The sequence below is a fragment of the Rhinoraja longicauda genome, chromosome 3 (genome assembly GCF_053455715.1).
Source record: "Rhinoraja longicauda isolate Sanriku21f chromosome 3, sRhiLon1.1, whole genome shotgun sequence".
Lineage (NCBI taxonomy): Eukaryota > Metazoa > Chordata > Chondrichthyes > Rajiformes > Arhynchobatidae > Rhinoraja > Rhinoraja longicauda.
Window position 1 is genome coordinate 98,783,699 of NC_135955.1, and position 13,652 is coordinate 98,797,350.

The 13,652-nt window shown below is 48.4% G+C and overlaps 1 protein-coding gene across 1 annotated transcript in view; it reads right to left on the reverse strand.

The window, feature by feature from the left end:
• Positions 1-13,652, reverse strand: part of LOC144592211 (thrombospondin-4-like) — a 109,754-nt gene that overhangs the window by 88,272 nt on the left and 7,830 nt on the right. The window contains 1 exon segment of the mRNA XM_078396736.1: positions 5,458-5,705. Within this exon segment, the coding sequence (XP_078252862.1) occupies positions 5,458-5,705 (248 nt within the window).

Below are 13,652 nucleotides of genomic sequence, written 5' to 3' on the forward strand. Positions count from 1 at the left end.
TTCACTACATTTAAGTACACGTGACAATAATAAAATAACACCAGTGTACCATTGCATTGTACAGCTACTTGAAGCTTGATTGCTGTTTAGTGGAGGGAATTGAGAAAACTGGAATGAAGCAAATTATTGCTCAGGTTTAATTGTCTCAACATCCATCTACTAAAACCCGGCTGTCCTCTCTGGAAAAGACTGCGTCTGCCTGAGTAAGGAACGAGAAGTCTATGGATAGAATAGAAGTTGTTCCAAATGACCTCATTGCTTCCAAGCTGTGCTCTGGGAAGGAAAGTGAAGCAACTCTGCCCCCCGATGGCGACAAACAAAGGTGCAAGTTCATAGATCTTTATCGGCATCACACGAAGCAACCTCCCTTCGATTGACTCCATTTATACCCCACCCTGCCTCGGCAAGGCCAGCCGCATAATCAATGACGAGTCGAACCCTGGCCACTCCCTCTTCTCCCCTCTCCCTGCCATCAGGCAAGAGGTTTAGAAGTGAGGCAGGGACTATAATAATATTTAAAACACTTGGACAGATACATGGATAGGAAAGGTTTAGAAAGATATGAGCTAAACACGGGCAGGTGGGACTAGTGCAGATGGGGTGTTTTGGACAGCATGGTTACGTTAGACTGAAGGGCCTGTTTCCATGCTGTATGACTCTGTGTCACCTATCCTTGTCCATGATCTTAAGGATGAAAGTTGTGGTGTACCAACCATTGAATGTGCTGACTGAATCAAAACACAAGGTCCTGGAATGAATGGATAAGGCGATGTTTCAGGTCTGGATCCTTCTTCAGGCAAAAATGTCGCCTGTCCATCCCCTCCACAGATGCGGCTTGACTTGCAGAGTTCCTCCAGCACTTTGTGTTTTGCTCAGGATTCCAGAATCTGCAGCTCCTGGTGTCTGCAACATACTTTACTTTAGACTTCAGTGATAGGGCTGCACGGTGGCGCAGCGGTAGAGTTGCTGCCTTACAGCGAATGCAGCGCCGGAGACTCAGGTTCGATCCTGACTACGGGTGCTGTCTGTACGGAGTTTGTACGTACAATACAATACAATATATCTTTATTGTCATTGTACAGGGGTACAACGAGATTGGGAATACAACAGATCTCCCTGTGACCTGTGCGGCTTTTCTCCGAGATCTTCGGTTTCCTCCCACGCTCCAAAGACATACAGATATGTAGGTTAGTTGGCTTGGTATAAATGTAAAAATTGTCCCTAGTGTGTGCAGGATAATGTTAATGTGCGGGGACCGCTGGTCGGCGCGGACCCGGTGGGCTGAAGGGCCTGTTTCCGCGCTGTATCTCTAAACTAAACTAAACTAAATTAAACTTATATAGTGTGGAAACAGGCCCTTCAGCCCACTGAGCTCGTACAGACCAGCGATCACACTACAGACAATTTACAATTTACAGGAGCCAATTAACCGACAAACCTGTATGTCTTTGGAGCGAGGGAGGAGACTAGAGCAGTCGGAGAAAACCGACGCAGTCACTGGGAGAACGTACAAACTCCGTACAGACAGCACCTGTGTCCATAAGATTATAAGTGACAGGAGCAGAATTAGGCTATTCGGCCCATCAGGTCTACTACGCCATTCAATCATGGCTGATCTATTTTTCCCTCCTAATCCCATTCTCCAACCTTTTCCCCATAACCCCTGACACCCGCACTAATCAAGAATCTATCTAAAGGAATCTGCCTTAAAAATATCTACTGACTTGGCCTCCACAGCCGTCTGTGGCAAAGAATTCCACAGATTCACCACCCTCTGACTAAAGAAATTCCTCCGCATCTCCTTCCTAAAAGAACGTCCTTTAATTCTGAGGCTGTGACCTCTAGTCCTAGACTCTCCCACTAGTGGAAACGCCCTCTCCACATCCACTCTATCCAAGCCTTTCACTATTCTGTACGTTTCAATGAGGTCCTCTCTCATTCCTCTAAACCCCAGTGAATGTAGGCCTAGAGACCATCAAAGGCTCATCATTTGTTAACCTACTCATTCCTGGGATCATTCTTGTAAACCTCCTCTGGGCCCTCTCCAGAGCCAGCACATCCAAACTCAGATATGGTGCCCAAAATTGCTCACAATATACCAAATGCGGCCTGACCAGTGCCTTATAGAGCCTCAGCATTACATCCCCGTTTTTGTAAACAAGCCCTGTCGAAATAAATGTTATCATTGTGTTTGCTTTGCGTTTGGTTAGGATCGAACCCGGGCCTCTGGCGCTGTAAGGCAGCAACTCTACCGTTGCGTCTGTGTGCCGCCCTGACTGGATTTTAAAAAAAATCCTTAATCCTGTCACACAAATGGATTTTCAATGGGTCTAATTCAATGCGGCGTTCCCTGGATCATTGTAAGGGCCTTGCTTTTTAAGTCATGTTCCCCAATCTCTCAGGCAAGGTACCTACAGAGAAGCCTTTCCATTGGCAACATGTTCTTAGAAACATAGAAACATCGAAAATAGGTGCAGGAGGAGGTCATTCGGCCCTTTGAGCCAGCACCGCCATTCATTGTGATCATGGCTGATCATCCATTAATGACTTGGATGAAGGGATTAAAAGTAACATTAGCAAATTTGCAGATGATACAAAGCTGGGTGGCAGTGTGAGCTGTGAGGAAGATGCTATGAGATTGCAGGGTGACTTGGACAGGTTGTGTGAGTGGGCGGATGCATGGCAGATGCATGGCAGTTTAATGTGGATAAGTGTGAGGTTATCCACTTTGGTGGTAAGAATAAGAAGGCAGATTATTATCTGAATGGTGTCGTTAGGAAAAGGGGACGTACAACGAGATCTGGGTGTCCTAGTGCATCAGTTATTGAAAGGAAGCATGCAGGTACAGCAGGCAGTGAAGAAAGCCAATGGAATGTTGGCCTTCATAACAAGAGGAGTTGAGTATAGGAGCAAAGAGGTCCTTCTGCAGTTGTACAGGGCCCTAGTGAGACCGCACCTGGAGTACTGTGTGCAGTTTTGGTCTCCAAATTTGAGGAAGGATATTCTTGCTATTGAGGGCGTGCAGTGTAGGTTTACTAGGTTAATTCCCGGAATGGCGGGACTGTCTTATGTTGAAAGACTGGAGCGGCTAGGCTTGTATACACTGGAATTTAGAAGGATGAGAGGGGATCTTATTGAAACATACAACATTATTAAGGGGTTGGACACGTTAGAGGCAGGAAACATGTTCCCAATGTTGGGGGAGTCCAGGGGCCACAGTTTAAGAATAAGGGGTAGGCCATTTAGAACGGAGATGAGGAAAAACCTTTTCAGTCAGAGAGTTGTAAATCTGTGGAATTCTCTGCCTCAGAAGGCAGTGGAGGCCAATTCTCTGAATGCATTCAAGAGAGAGCTAGATAGAGCTCTTAAGGATAGCAGAGTCAGGGGGTATGGGGAGAAGGCAGGAACAGGGTACTGATTGAGAATGATCAGCCATGATCACATTGAATGGTGGTGCTGGCTATTATTGCCCCCACAGAAAGCCATCTTGTCGGAATGAATAGCAGCTGAATCTTTAGGGAAAATAACGGCAGATGCTGGTTTAAATGGAAGGTAGACACAAAATGCTGGAGTAACTCAGCGGGACAGGCAGTATCTCTGGAGAGAAGGAATGGGTGACGTTCGAAACGTCACCCATTCCTTCTCACCCGAGATGCTGCCTGACCCGCTGAGTTACTCCGGCGTTTTGTGTCTACCAGCAACTGAATTTTACTGCCTGATGCAGATTAAATGGCGGCCTATCGCAGTTCACCCACAGCAAGCAACCTGGTGAATTAGCAAGCAGGAAATGAGTGGCTAATCAGTGCAAATGGAGTGGGGAAATTCATCCCGCCTTACCCGGCCATCTCAATCGGGAAAAGAACTCCTGAAAAAGGAGTATGATGGAATAATAATCAGGGGTCAAGTCGGTGGCAAGGTCGACACAAAATGGAGCCAGGGCAACACAGGAGCCATGCGGCACGGTGGCGCAGCGGTAGAGTTGCTGCCTTACTGCGCCAGAGACCCGGGTTCGATCCCGACTACGGGCGCTGTCTGTACGGAGTTTGTACGTTCTCCCCGTGACTGGTGTGGCTTTTCTCCGAGATCTCCGGTTTCCTCCCACACTCCAAAGACGTACAGCTTGGTGTGAATGTAAATTGTCCCTAGTGTGTGTAGGATAGTGTTAAAATGTGGGGATCGCTGGTCGGTGCGGACTCGAAGGGCTTGTTTCTGCGCTGAATCTCTAAACTACTGTAAACTAAACTAAAAGGAGAGAAGCCCAAGGAGCTACATATTGTCTCCTGTCATGAGACCGCCCCGAAACGGTGTAAAGAGATGTCTCACAGAGCCTTAGACTCGGGTTTGATCCCGAGTGCTGTCTCTGTCGTGTTTGCAAGATCTCCCTGCGACCGAGTGGGTTTCGTCCGGGTGCTCTGGTCTCCACCCACATCCCAAAAGCGTACAGTTTTGGCCTTCGTTAATAGCCCCGAGTGTGTAGGGAGTGGATGAGAAAGTGGGATAACATCTAACTAGTGTAACGGGTATTCAAAGGTGTGCGTGGACTCTGTGGGCCGAAACTCCATGCTCCATATTCAATTCCATTCAATCAAAAATTGACCGGGGCGGCCCGGTGGAGCAGCGGTAGAGTTGCTGCCTCACAGCGCTCACAGCGCCAAGGACCCGGGTTCAATACCGACTACGGGTGCTGTCTGTATGGAGTTTGTACGTTCTCCCTGTGACCACGTGGGTTTTCTCCGAGATCTCCGGTTTCTTCTGAGGTGAGAAGAAACTTTCACCCAGAGAGTTGTGAAATTGTGGAATTCTCTGCCACAGAAGGCAGTGGAGGCCAATTCACTGGATGAATTTAAAAGAGAGTTAGATAGAGCTCTAGGGGCTAGTGGAATCATGGGATATGGGGAGAAGGCAGGAATAGGTTACTGATTGTGGATGATCAGCCATGATCAGAAAGAATGGCGGTGCTGGCTCGAAGAGCCAAATGGCCTCCTCCTGCACCTATTTTCTACTCCAATGAAGTACAGGTTTGTAGGTTACTTGGCTTGGTATAAATGTAAATTATCCCCAGTGTGTGTAGAATAGTGTTAGTGTGCGGGGATCGCTGGTCGGTGCGGACCCGGTGGGCCGAAGGGCCTGTTTCTGCGCTGCATCTCCAAACTAAACTCAACTGTACTAAAAATTATTTAGGTAACATTGGTTATATTCAGGACATTTAAACAAACCCTGCTCCCTTCTTTAAAGATGGAATGAACATGTTAGTGCTAGCAATGGTGTGCAGTTCTGGTCACCCCATTACAGAACGGATATGGAGGCTTTGCAGAGAGTGTAGAAGAGGCCTCCTCCTGCACCTATTGTCTATTGCCATAAATCGTTCACGTCACGATATCCTCTAACGTGCAGTCCCTGCGGGCGGTGGAACTAACGTGCGTTTGGGGCAATTGGTGGCGTTGCCTTCAGCCGTACCTGAGCCCGCCTGTGGGCCGTGCGTATTTCGATGGAGTCTGCGTTCTGCGGCATCTTGGTGAAGAGGGGGGGCAGGTTGTGGGCGGAGCCGGCCTGCGTGCAGTCGACGTAGAGGTCGGCGGCCGCGGGGCCGCGCCGCAGCCCCCGCACGTGCAGCAGCACCGCGTGCCGCTTCCCGTCGGCCAGCGGCACGTTGTGGAACGTGGTCACCTGCGGCTTCCCGTCGCTCTTCACGTAGCGGACGCTGACTGTGGACGGAAGCAGAGAGAGCAAGTCGTAGAGTGAAAATGGCGTGGACACAGGCCCTTCAACCCACCCAGACCAACATGGTTTATGTTCATACGTTCCAGCATACGTTCTAGTTTTAGAACGGAGATGAGGAAAAACTTTTTCAGTCAGAGAGTTGTGAATCTGTGGAATTCTCTGCCTCAGAAGGCAGTGGAGGCCAATTCTCTGAATGCATTCAAGAGAGAGCTAGATAGAGCTCTTAAGGATAGCGGAGTCAGGGGGTATGGGGAGAAGGCAGGAACGGGGTACTGATTGAGAATGATCAGCCATGATCACATTGAATGGCGGTGCTGGCTCGAAGGGCCGAATGGCCTCCTCCTGAACCTATTGTCTATTGTAATCATACCAGCCTCAACTACCTCCTCCGGCAGCTTGTTCCATACACCCCCCACCCTTTGTATGAAAAAGTTACCCCTTAGGTTCCTATTAAATCTCCCCCCCCCCCCCCCCCATTCACCTTAAACCTATGTCCTCTGGTTCTCGATTCCCCTACTCTGGGCAAGAGCCTCTGTGCATTTACTCGATCTATTCCTCTCATTATTCTGTACACCTGTATAAGATCACCCCTCATCCTCCTGCGCTCTAAGGAATAGATTATAGATTCTTAGCCTACTCAACCTCTCCCTGCAGCTCAGGCCCTCAAGTCCTGGCAACATCCTCGTAAATCTTCTCTGCCCCCTTTCCAGCTTAGTGTGGGAAGAGAAGGTCTATGAGAATGATCCCAGGGATGGTTGGGTTAACGTATGAGGAGCATTTGACGGCACTGGGCCTGTACTCGCTGGGGTTTAGAAGGATGAGGGGGGACCTCATCCAAACTTACCGAATAGTGTAGATGTAGAGTGGATGTGGAGAGGATGTTTCCACTAGTGCAAGACTCTGGGACCAGAGGGCACAGCCTCAGAATTAAAGAACATACCTTTATTTCATATTTCATATTTCAGATACAGCGCGGAAACAGGCCTTTTCGGCCCACCAAGTCCGCGCCGCCCAGCGATCCCCGCACACTAACACTATCCTACACACACTAGGGACAATTTTTACATTTACCCAGTCAATTAACCTACATTGAGAATGGAGACGAGGTGGAAATCCTTTACCTCGAGGGTGGTGAATCTGTGGAATTTATTGCCGTAGACGGCTGTGGAGGCTAAGCCATTGGGTATTTTTAAAGTGGAGATTGACAGGTCCTTGATTAGTAAGGGCATCAAAGATTACTTGGAGAAGGCAGGAGAATGGGGTTGAGAGGGAAAAGTGGATCGGCCATGATCGAATGGCAGAGCAGACTCGATGGGCTGAATGGCCTAATTCTACTCCTATGTCTTATGGTCTTATCTGAAAACTCACACTGCTGCGACAACCTCTGCCTTCTATTCATAGGGTCAAAGAGACATACAACATGGAAACAGGCCCGTAAAAGGCGTTACACTTACACCATCTATTCATTCAGTGGACTTTAACATTATTGCCAGGGTCAACAATCAGAGCAATTAACAAAAAATGATAGAACTTCTTGTGTGGGAGGAATCTGCAGATTCCGGATCACACCAACGATGATCATTGTCCTCCTGTTTAATGTTACTGTTCGCATGCCTCATTGTCCCCGCAGCCGACAATGAACCATTCTCCAATTCCTCCATCAGCATCTGCTTTGATCTGTCGTTTTTACATCTTACCCTTCCATATCTCAGGTATCCCTCTCCCCTGACTCTCAGTCTGAAGCAAAGTCTCGACCCAAAACGTCAACCATTCCTTCACTCCAAAAATGCTGCCTGTCCCGCTGAGTTACTCCAGCATCTTGTGTCTATCTTATGTTTACATACCTGTCGTGCAAGTAAGAATGTGATTGTTCCATTTCGAGACATATGCCAATAAGACACACTCTTGATTCTTTACTCTCTAGTGCCCTCTACTGGAAAACTCCTGGAGTAATACAGTACAGAAACAGGCCCTTCGGACCAACACTCATGCCGACCAACAACCGTGCCGAACCCCATCTACGCATTTAGCCCATATCCCTCTAAACCTGTCCTATCCATGTACCTGTTCAAATGTCTTTTAGGGCGGTCACAGTGGCGCAGCGGTAGAGCTGCTGCCTTACAGCGAATGCAGCGCCGGAGACCCGGGTTCGATCCCGACTATGGGCGCTGTCTGTACGGAGCTTGTACGTTCTCCCCGTGACCTGCGTGGGTTTTCTCCGAGATTTTCGGTTTCCTCCCACACTCCAAAGGCACACAGGTTTGTAGGTTAATTGGCTTGGTAAATGTAAACATTGTCCCCAGTGGGTGTAGGATGGTGTTAATGTGCGGGGATCGCTGGTCGGCGCGGACCCGGTGGGCCGAAGGGCCTGTTTCCGCGCTGTATCTCTAAAAGTAAAACTAAAAGGTACCTGTAGGAGCCTCAACTACCACCTCTGGCAGCTCGTTCATTATACTCACCACCCTCTGAACTATGTGAAGACAGATACTATCGCGACGTTTGAAACATTTAGACAGGTACACGGATAGGACAGGTTTAGAGGGATATGGGCCAAACGCAGGCAGGTGGGACTAGTGTGGATAGGGCATGTTGGTCTGTGTGGGCAAGTTGGGCTGAAGGGCCTGTTTCCACGCTGTAAGACTCTATGACTCTATGAGATTGAGTAACAGTGGCATTCCTGCCCTGCAGGGCCTCAGTGGGGGGTCTATGATCATCTGGTGGTTTCATGGTGGTATTGATAATAATCTTTCAAACTTATTTCATGTTCATTTTACTGAATTTAATTCCACAGCTGCCTAAATGACATACAAACTCCCTATAACCCCTGACAACCGTACTAATCACGGTGGCGCAGCGGTAGAGTTGCTGTCTTACAGCGAACGCAGCGCCGGAGACTCAGGTTCGATCCTGACTACGGGTGCCGTCTGTACGGGGTTTGTACGTTCTCCCCCGTGACCTGCGTGGGTTTTCTCCGAGATCTTCGGTTTCCTCTCATACTCCAGAGACGTACAGGTATGTAGGTTAATTGGCTGGGCAAATGTAAAAATCCCCCCTAGTGTGTGTAGGATAGTGTTAATGTGCGGGGATCGCTGGGCGGCGCGGACACGGTGGGCCGAAGGGCCTGTTTCCACCCTGTATCTCTAAATCTAAAAATCTAAAATCTATCTATCTCTGCCTTAAAAATATCCACTGACTTGGCCTCGACAGCCTTCTGTGGCAAAGAATTCCACAGATTCACCCCCTCTGACAAAAGAGATTTGTCCTCATCTCCTTCCTTAAAGAACGTCCTTTCATTCTGAGGCTATGACCTCTAGTCCTCGTTGGTCCTCTCCCACTAGTGGAATCATCCTCTCCACATCCACTCTATCCAAACCTTTCACTATTCTGTACGTTTCAATGATGTTCCCCCCCCCCCCCCCCCCTCCCCTCGTTCTTCTAAACCCCAGCGAGTACAGGCCCAGTGCCGACAAACGATCATCACAAACGTTACTCCAGCATTTTGTGAATAAATACCTTCGATTTGTACCGGCATCTGCAGTTATTTTCTTACACCATAAACATTAACCTCCTGGTATTTATTTCACAAAATGCTGGAGTAACTCAGCGGGCCAGGCAGCATCTCAGGAGAGAAGGAATGGGTGACGTTTCGGGTCGAGACCCTTCTTCGGTCTGAAGGTGGGTCTCGACCCGAGACGTCACCCATTCCTTCTCTCCCGAGATGCTGCCTGACCCGCTGAGTTACTCCAGCATTTTGCGAAATAAATACCTTCGATTTGTACCAGCATCTGCAGTTATTTTCTTACACTACTAATTCCTGGGATCATTCTTATAAATCCTTGTAAAAAAACTCTGCCTCTGCGCCACCGTGCGGCCCCAATGGCTCTATAACTTCTGAAAATAACTCAGAAATGCGTCTGAGGTAGTTGCTTTTGTTTTGGAATCGGGCCTTAGCTCCAGCTGGGGAATATTGTCTGCACTCTGAGGCAGCTGCAAAACCCTTTGAAAATATCTGCCTCCCTGGAGTCCCGACCCCCTGAGTCTCCCTGATCGTAATTGTTCAACCATTGGTAGCATGTGTTCAGCTGTCGAGACGCCACAATTCCCTTTGGAGAAATGCGGAATGAAGATGAAATGCTATATTCATAGCAATGTGCATGGAAGCCGTCTAAATTTACCTTGGCTCAGTAATAGCAGCCACAAAGTAAACATTGTGTGAAGCACTTTGAGACGCAGTTGAGTAATGTGATGATGTGCTAACTAAGCGAAAGTCAGTTTGTTCTCCCGCATCGTTTTCTTGAAGCTGCCTGGATCAGAATTTCCAGGTCCCACCGCAGACAGCAGGTGCAGGAAACCTGAGCAAAATGCAAACGGCTGGATCAACTCAATGGGTCATGTATTAACTCACAAAATGCCGGAGTAACTCAGCAGGTCAGGCAGCATCTCAGAAAATCTGCAGTTATTTTCTTACTCAATGGGTCAGGCATCGTCTATGGAGTAAGATAGAGAGACTACATTGCCGGACAGGACTAGGGACCTTCTTCAGTCTAGTCATAGAGTCAGACAGCATGGAAACGGGCCCGTCAGGCCAAAGACGTGCAGATTTGTAGGTTAATTGGCTGGGCAAATGTAAAAAAATTGTCCCTAGGATAGTGTTAATGTGCGGGGATCGCTGGGCGGCGCGGACCTGGTGGGCCGAAGGGCCTGTTTCTGCGCTGTATCTCTAAATCTAAATCTAAAGTCAGCCCGACTTGCCCACGCTGACCAATATGTCCCATTTATACCCGTCCCATCAGCCCACGGTCGGCACAGAACCTTCTAAACCTATCGTTGGGGCGTCACGGCGGTGCAGCGGCAGAGTTGCTGCCTTACAGCGCCAGAGACATGGGTTCGATCCTGACTACGGGGTGCTGTCAGTATGGAGTTTGAATGTTCTCCCTGTGACGGCATGGGTTTAATCCGGGTGCTCCGGTTTCCTCCCACACTCTAAAGACGTGCAGGTTTGTAGGTCAATTTGGCTTTGGTAAAAATTGTAAATTGTCCGTAGTGTGTCCCGTAGGATAGGGCTAGTGTTCAGGGTGATCGCTGGTTGGTGCGGACTCGGTGGGCCGAAGGGCCTGTTTCCGTGCTGTACTCGCTGGAATTTAGAAGATTGAGGGGGGATCTTATAGAAACGTACAAAATTCTTAAGGGGTTGGACAGGCTAGATGCAGGAAGATTGTTCCCGATGTCGGGGAAGTCAGAACAAGGGGTCACAGTTTAAGGATAAGGGGAAGTCTTTTAGGACCGAGATGAGAAAGTTTTTTTTCACACAGAGAGTGGTGAATCTGTGGAATTCTCTGCCACAGAAGGTAGTTGAGGCCAGTTCATTGGCTATATTTAAGAGGGAGTTAGATGTGGCCCTTGTGGCTAAAGGGATCAGGGGGTATGGAGAGAAGGCAGGTACGGGATACTGAGTTGGATGATCAGCCATGATCATATTGAATGGCGGTGCAGGCGCGAAGGGCCGAATGGCCTACTCCTGCACCTATTTTCTATGTTTCTATGTTTCTATCTCGAAACTAAATTAAACAAAAATCTCCAATGGGAGGTCAACTCTTCAAACTCTTCATAACTGTGCGACTCCTCTTGAGGCTGGCATTGCAACACGTGAAACACGAGCCTCCACATGGGGTGACAGAATATCCACTCTACCTCCCTCAACTACCATGGGACTAACGGCAAGAGAGCAGACGCACGTTGGGCCAGATGGGAATGCACCAATCGATCGAGATCTGGTGTTGCAGGGCCGAGGTGTCTCCAAACAAGTAGGAGATATAACTCCAAAGATGTCACCGGCGAATGTGGCATTCAACCCACAAACAATGGAACACCTGCTGCAATGCCCTCTACTGGAAAACCAATGCACAGCAGCCGATCTCGCTGCCTACCATGAAGATGCCGTGAAGGACTCAATGAGAAGAACTCTTCAAAATCCCTGTAGTTAACAAGGATCTAAAGAGGCAGAAGACCTGTGAGGAACTCCCAAATGTTGCAGTTAAGATAGTTAGGTGCCAGGATGGTTAGTTTATTTATTCACAAAATGCTGGAGTAACTCAGCAGGTCAGGCAGCATCTCGGGAGAGAAGGAATGGGTGACGTTTCGGGTCGAGACCCTTCTTCAGACTGGTTAGTTTATTGTCATGTTTGTAGCTAGTACAGGCGGTGACCGCTGGGCATGGGGCCGATGGGCCTATTTCCACACTGTATCACTCTCTAACTCTGTCCTATCATGTACCAGTCCAAATGTCTCTTAAATGTTATGATAGTCCCTGCCTCAACTACCAGCTTGTTCCATACACCCACCACCCTTTGTGGTGAAAAAGATACCCCTCGGGTTCCTTTTAAATCTTTTACCCCTCACCTGGCCCTTAACTCCCCTACTCTGGGCAAGAGACTCTGTGCATCTACCCAATCTGTTCCTCTCATGAATTTGTATGCCTCTATCAGATAGAAACTAGAAACATAGAAAATAGGTGCAGGAGGAGGCCATTTGGCCCTTCGAGCCAGCACCGCCATTCATTGTGATCATCCACAATCAGTAACCCGTGCCTGCCTTCTCCCCGTATCCCTTGATTCCACTAGCCCCTCGTCCTCCTATGCTCCAAGGGTTAAAGTTCTAGTCTGTTCAATCTCTCTAAGATTATTAAGGGGTTGGACACATTAGAGGCAGGAAACATGTTCCCAATGTTGGGGTAGTCCAGAACCAGGGGCCACAGTTTCAGAATAAGGGGTAGGCCATTTAGAACGGAGATGAGGAAAAACTTTTTCAGTCAGAGAGTTGTAAATCTGTGGAATTCTCTGCCTCGGAAGGCAGTGGAGGCCAATTCACTGAATGCATTCAAGAGAGAGCAAGATAGAGCTCTTAAGGATAGCGGAGTCAGGGGGTATGGGGAGAAGGCAGGAACGGGGGTACTGATTGAGAATGATCAGCCATGATCACATTGAATGGTGGTGCTTCTTCGAAGGGCCGAATGGCCTACTCCTGCACCTATTGTCTATTGTCTATTGTCTATTGTCTATTGTCTCTCCACAGCGAAGGATCCTGACCTGAAATGTCGCCTGTCCATTTCTCTCTGCAGATGTTGCCTCAGCGATTAAATTTCCACAGCAGTTTGTTATTTTTTCTGATGAGGGAATAAGGATCTGTTGAACTATAAATCTGTGCCTGAACTGAACTTATTCTTGGACTGGCTTGTTTCAGTAGGGAGACAGGTTTCATCAGTTCTTGGTCACCTGCCAAAGGTATGCTTAGCATTAACGTATTGTATCGCAGGGTTGGGCGTTCAGATGGTTGGTGGGAGGTGGGGGAGTAGAGGATTGGTGGTCTGTTGCAATCCATCGACATCCACCCTACCAAATGTCAATGACACATTAGACAATAATAGGTGCAGGAGGAAGCCATTTGGCCCTTTGAGCCAGCACCGCCATTCAATGTGGTCATGGCTGATCATCCACAATCAGTACCCCGTTCCTGCCTTCTCCTATATCCCTTGACTCCACTATCTTTAGGAGCTCCATCTAACTCTCTCTTGAAAGCATCCAGAGAATTGGCCTCCACTGCCTTCTGTGGCAGAGAATTCCACAGATTCACAACTCTCTGGGTGAAAAAGCTTTTCCTCATCTCCGTTCTAAATGGTCTACCCCTTATTCTTAAACTGTGGCCCCTAGTTCTGGACTCCCCCAACATCGAGAACATTTTTCCTGCCTCTGGCGTGTCCAATCCCTTAACAAACAATAAGATCCCCTCACATCGTCTAAATCCCACACAGTGCTGGAGTAACTCAGCGGGTCAGGCAGCATCTTTGGAGAGGAAGGATGTGTGACTTTTTGAGTTGGGACCTTTCTTTCAGTATGAAGAAGAGTCCCAACCTGAGACGTTGCCTAACCATGTTC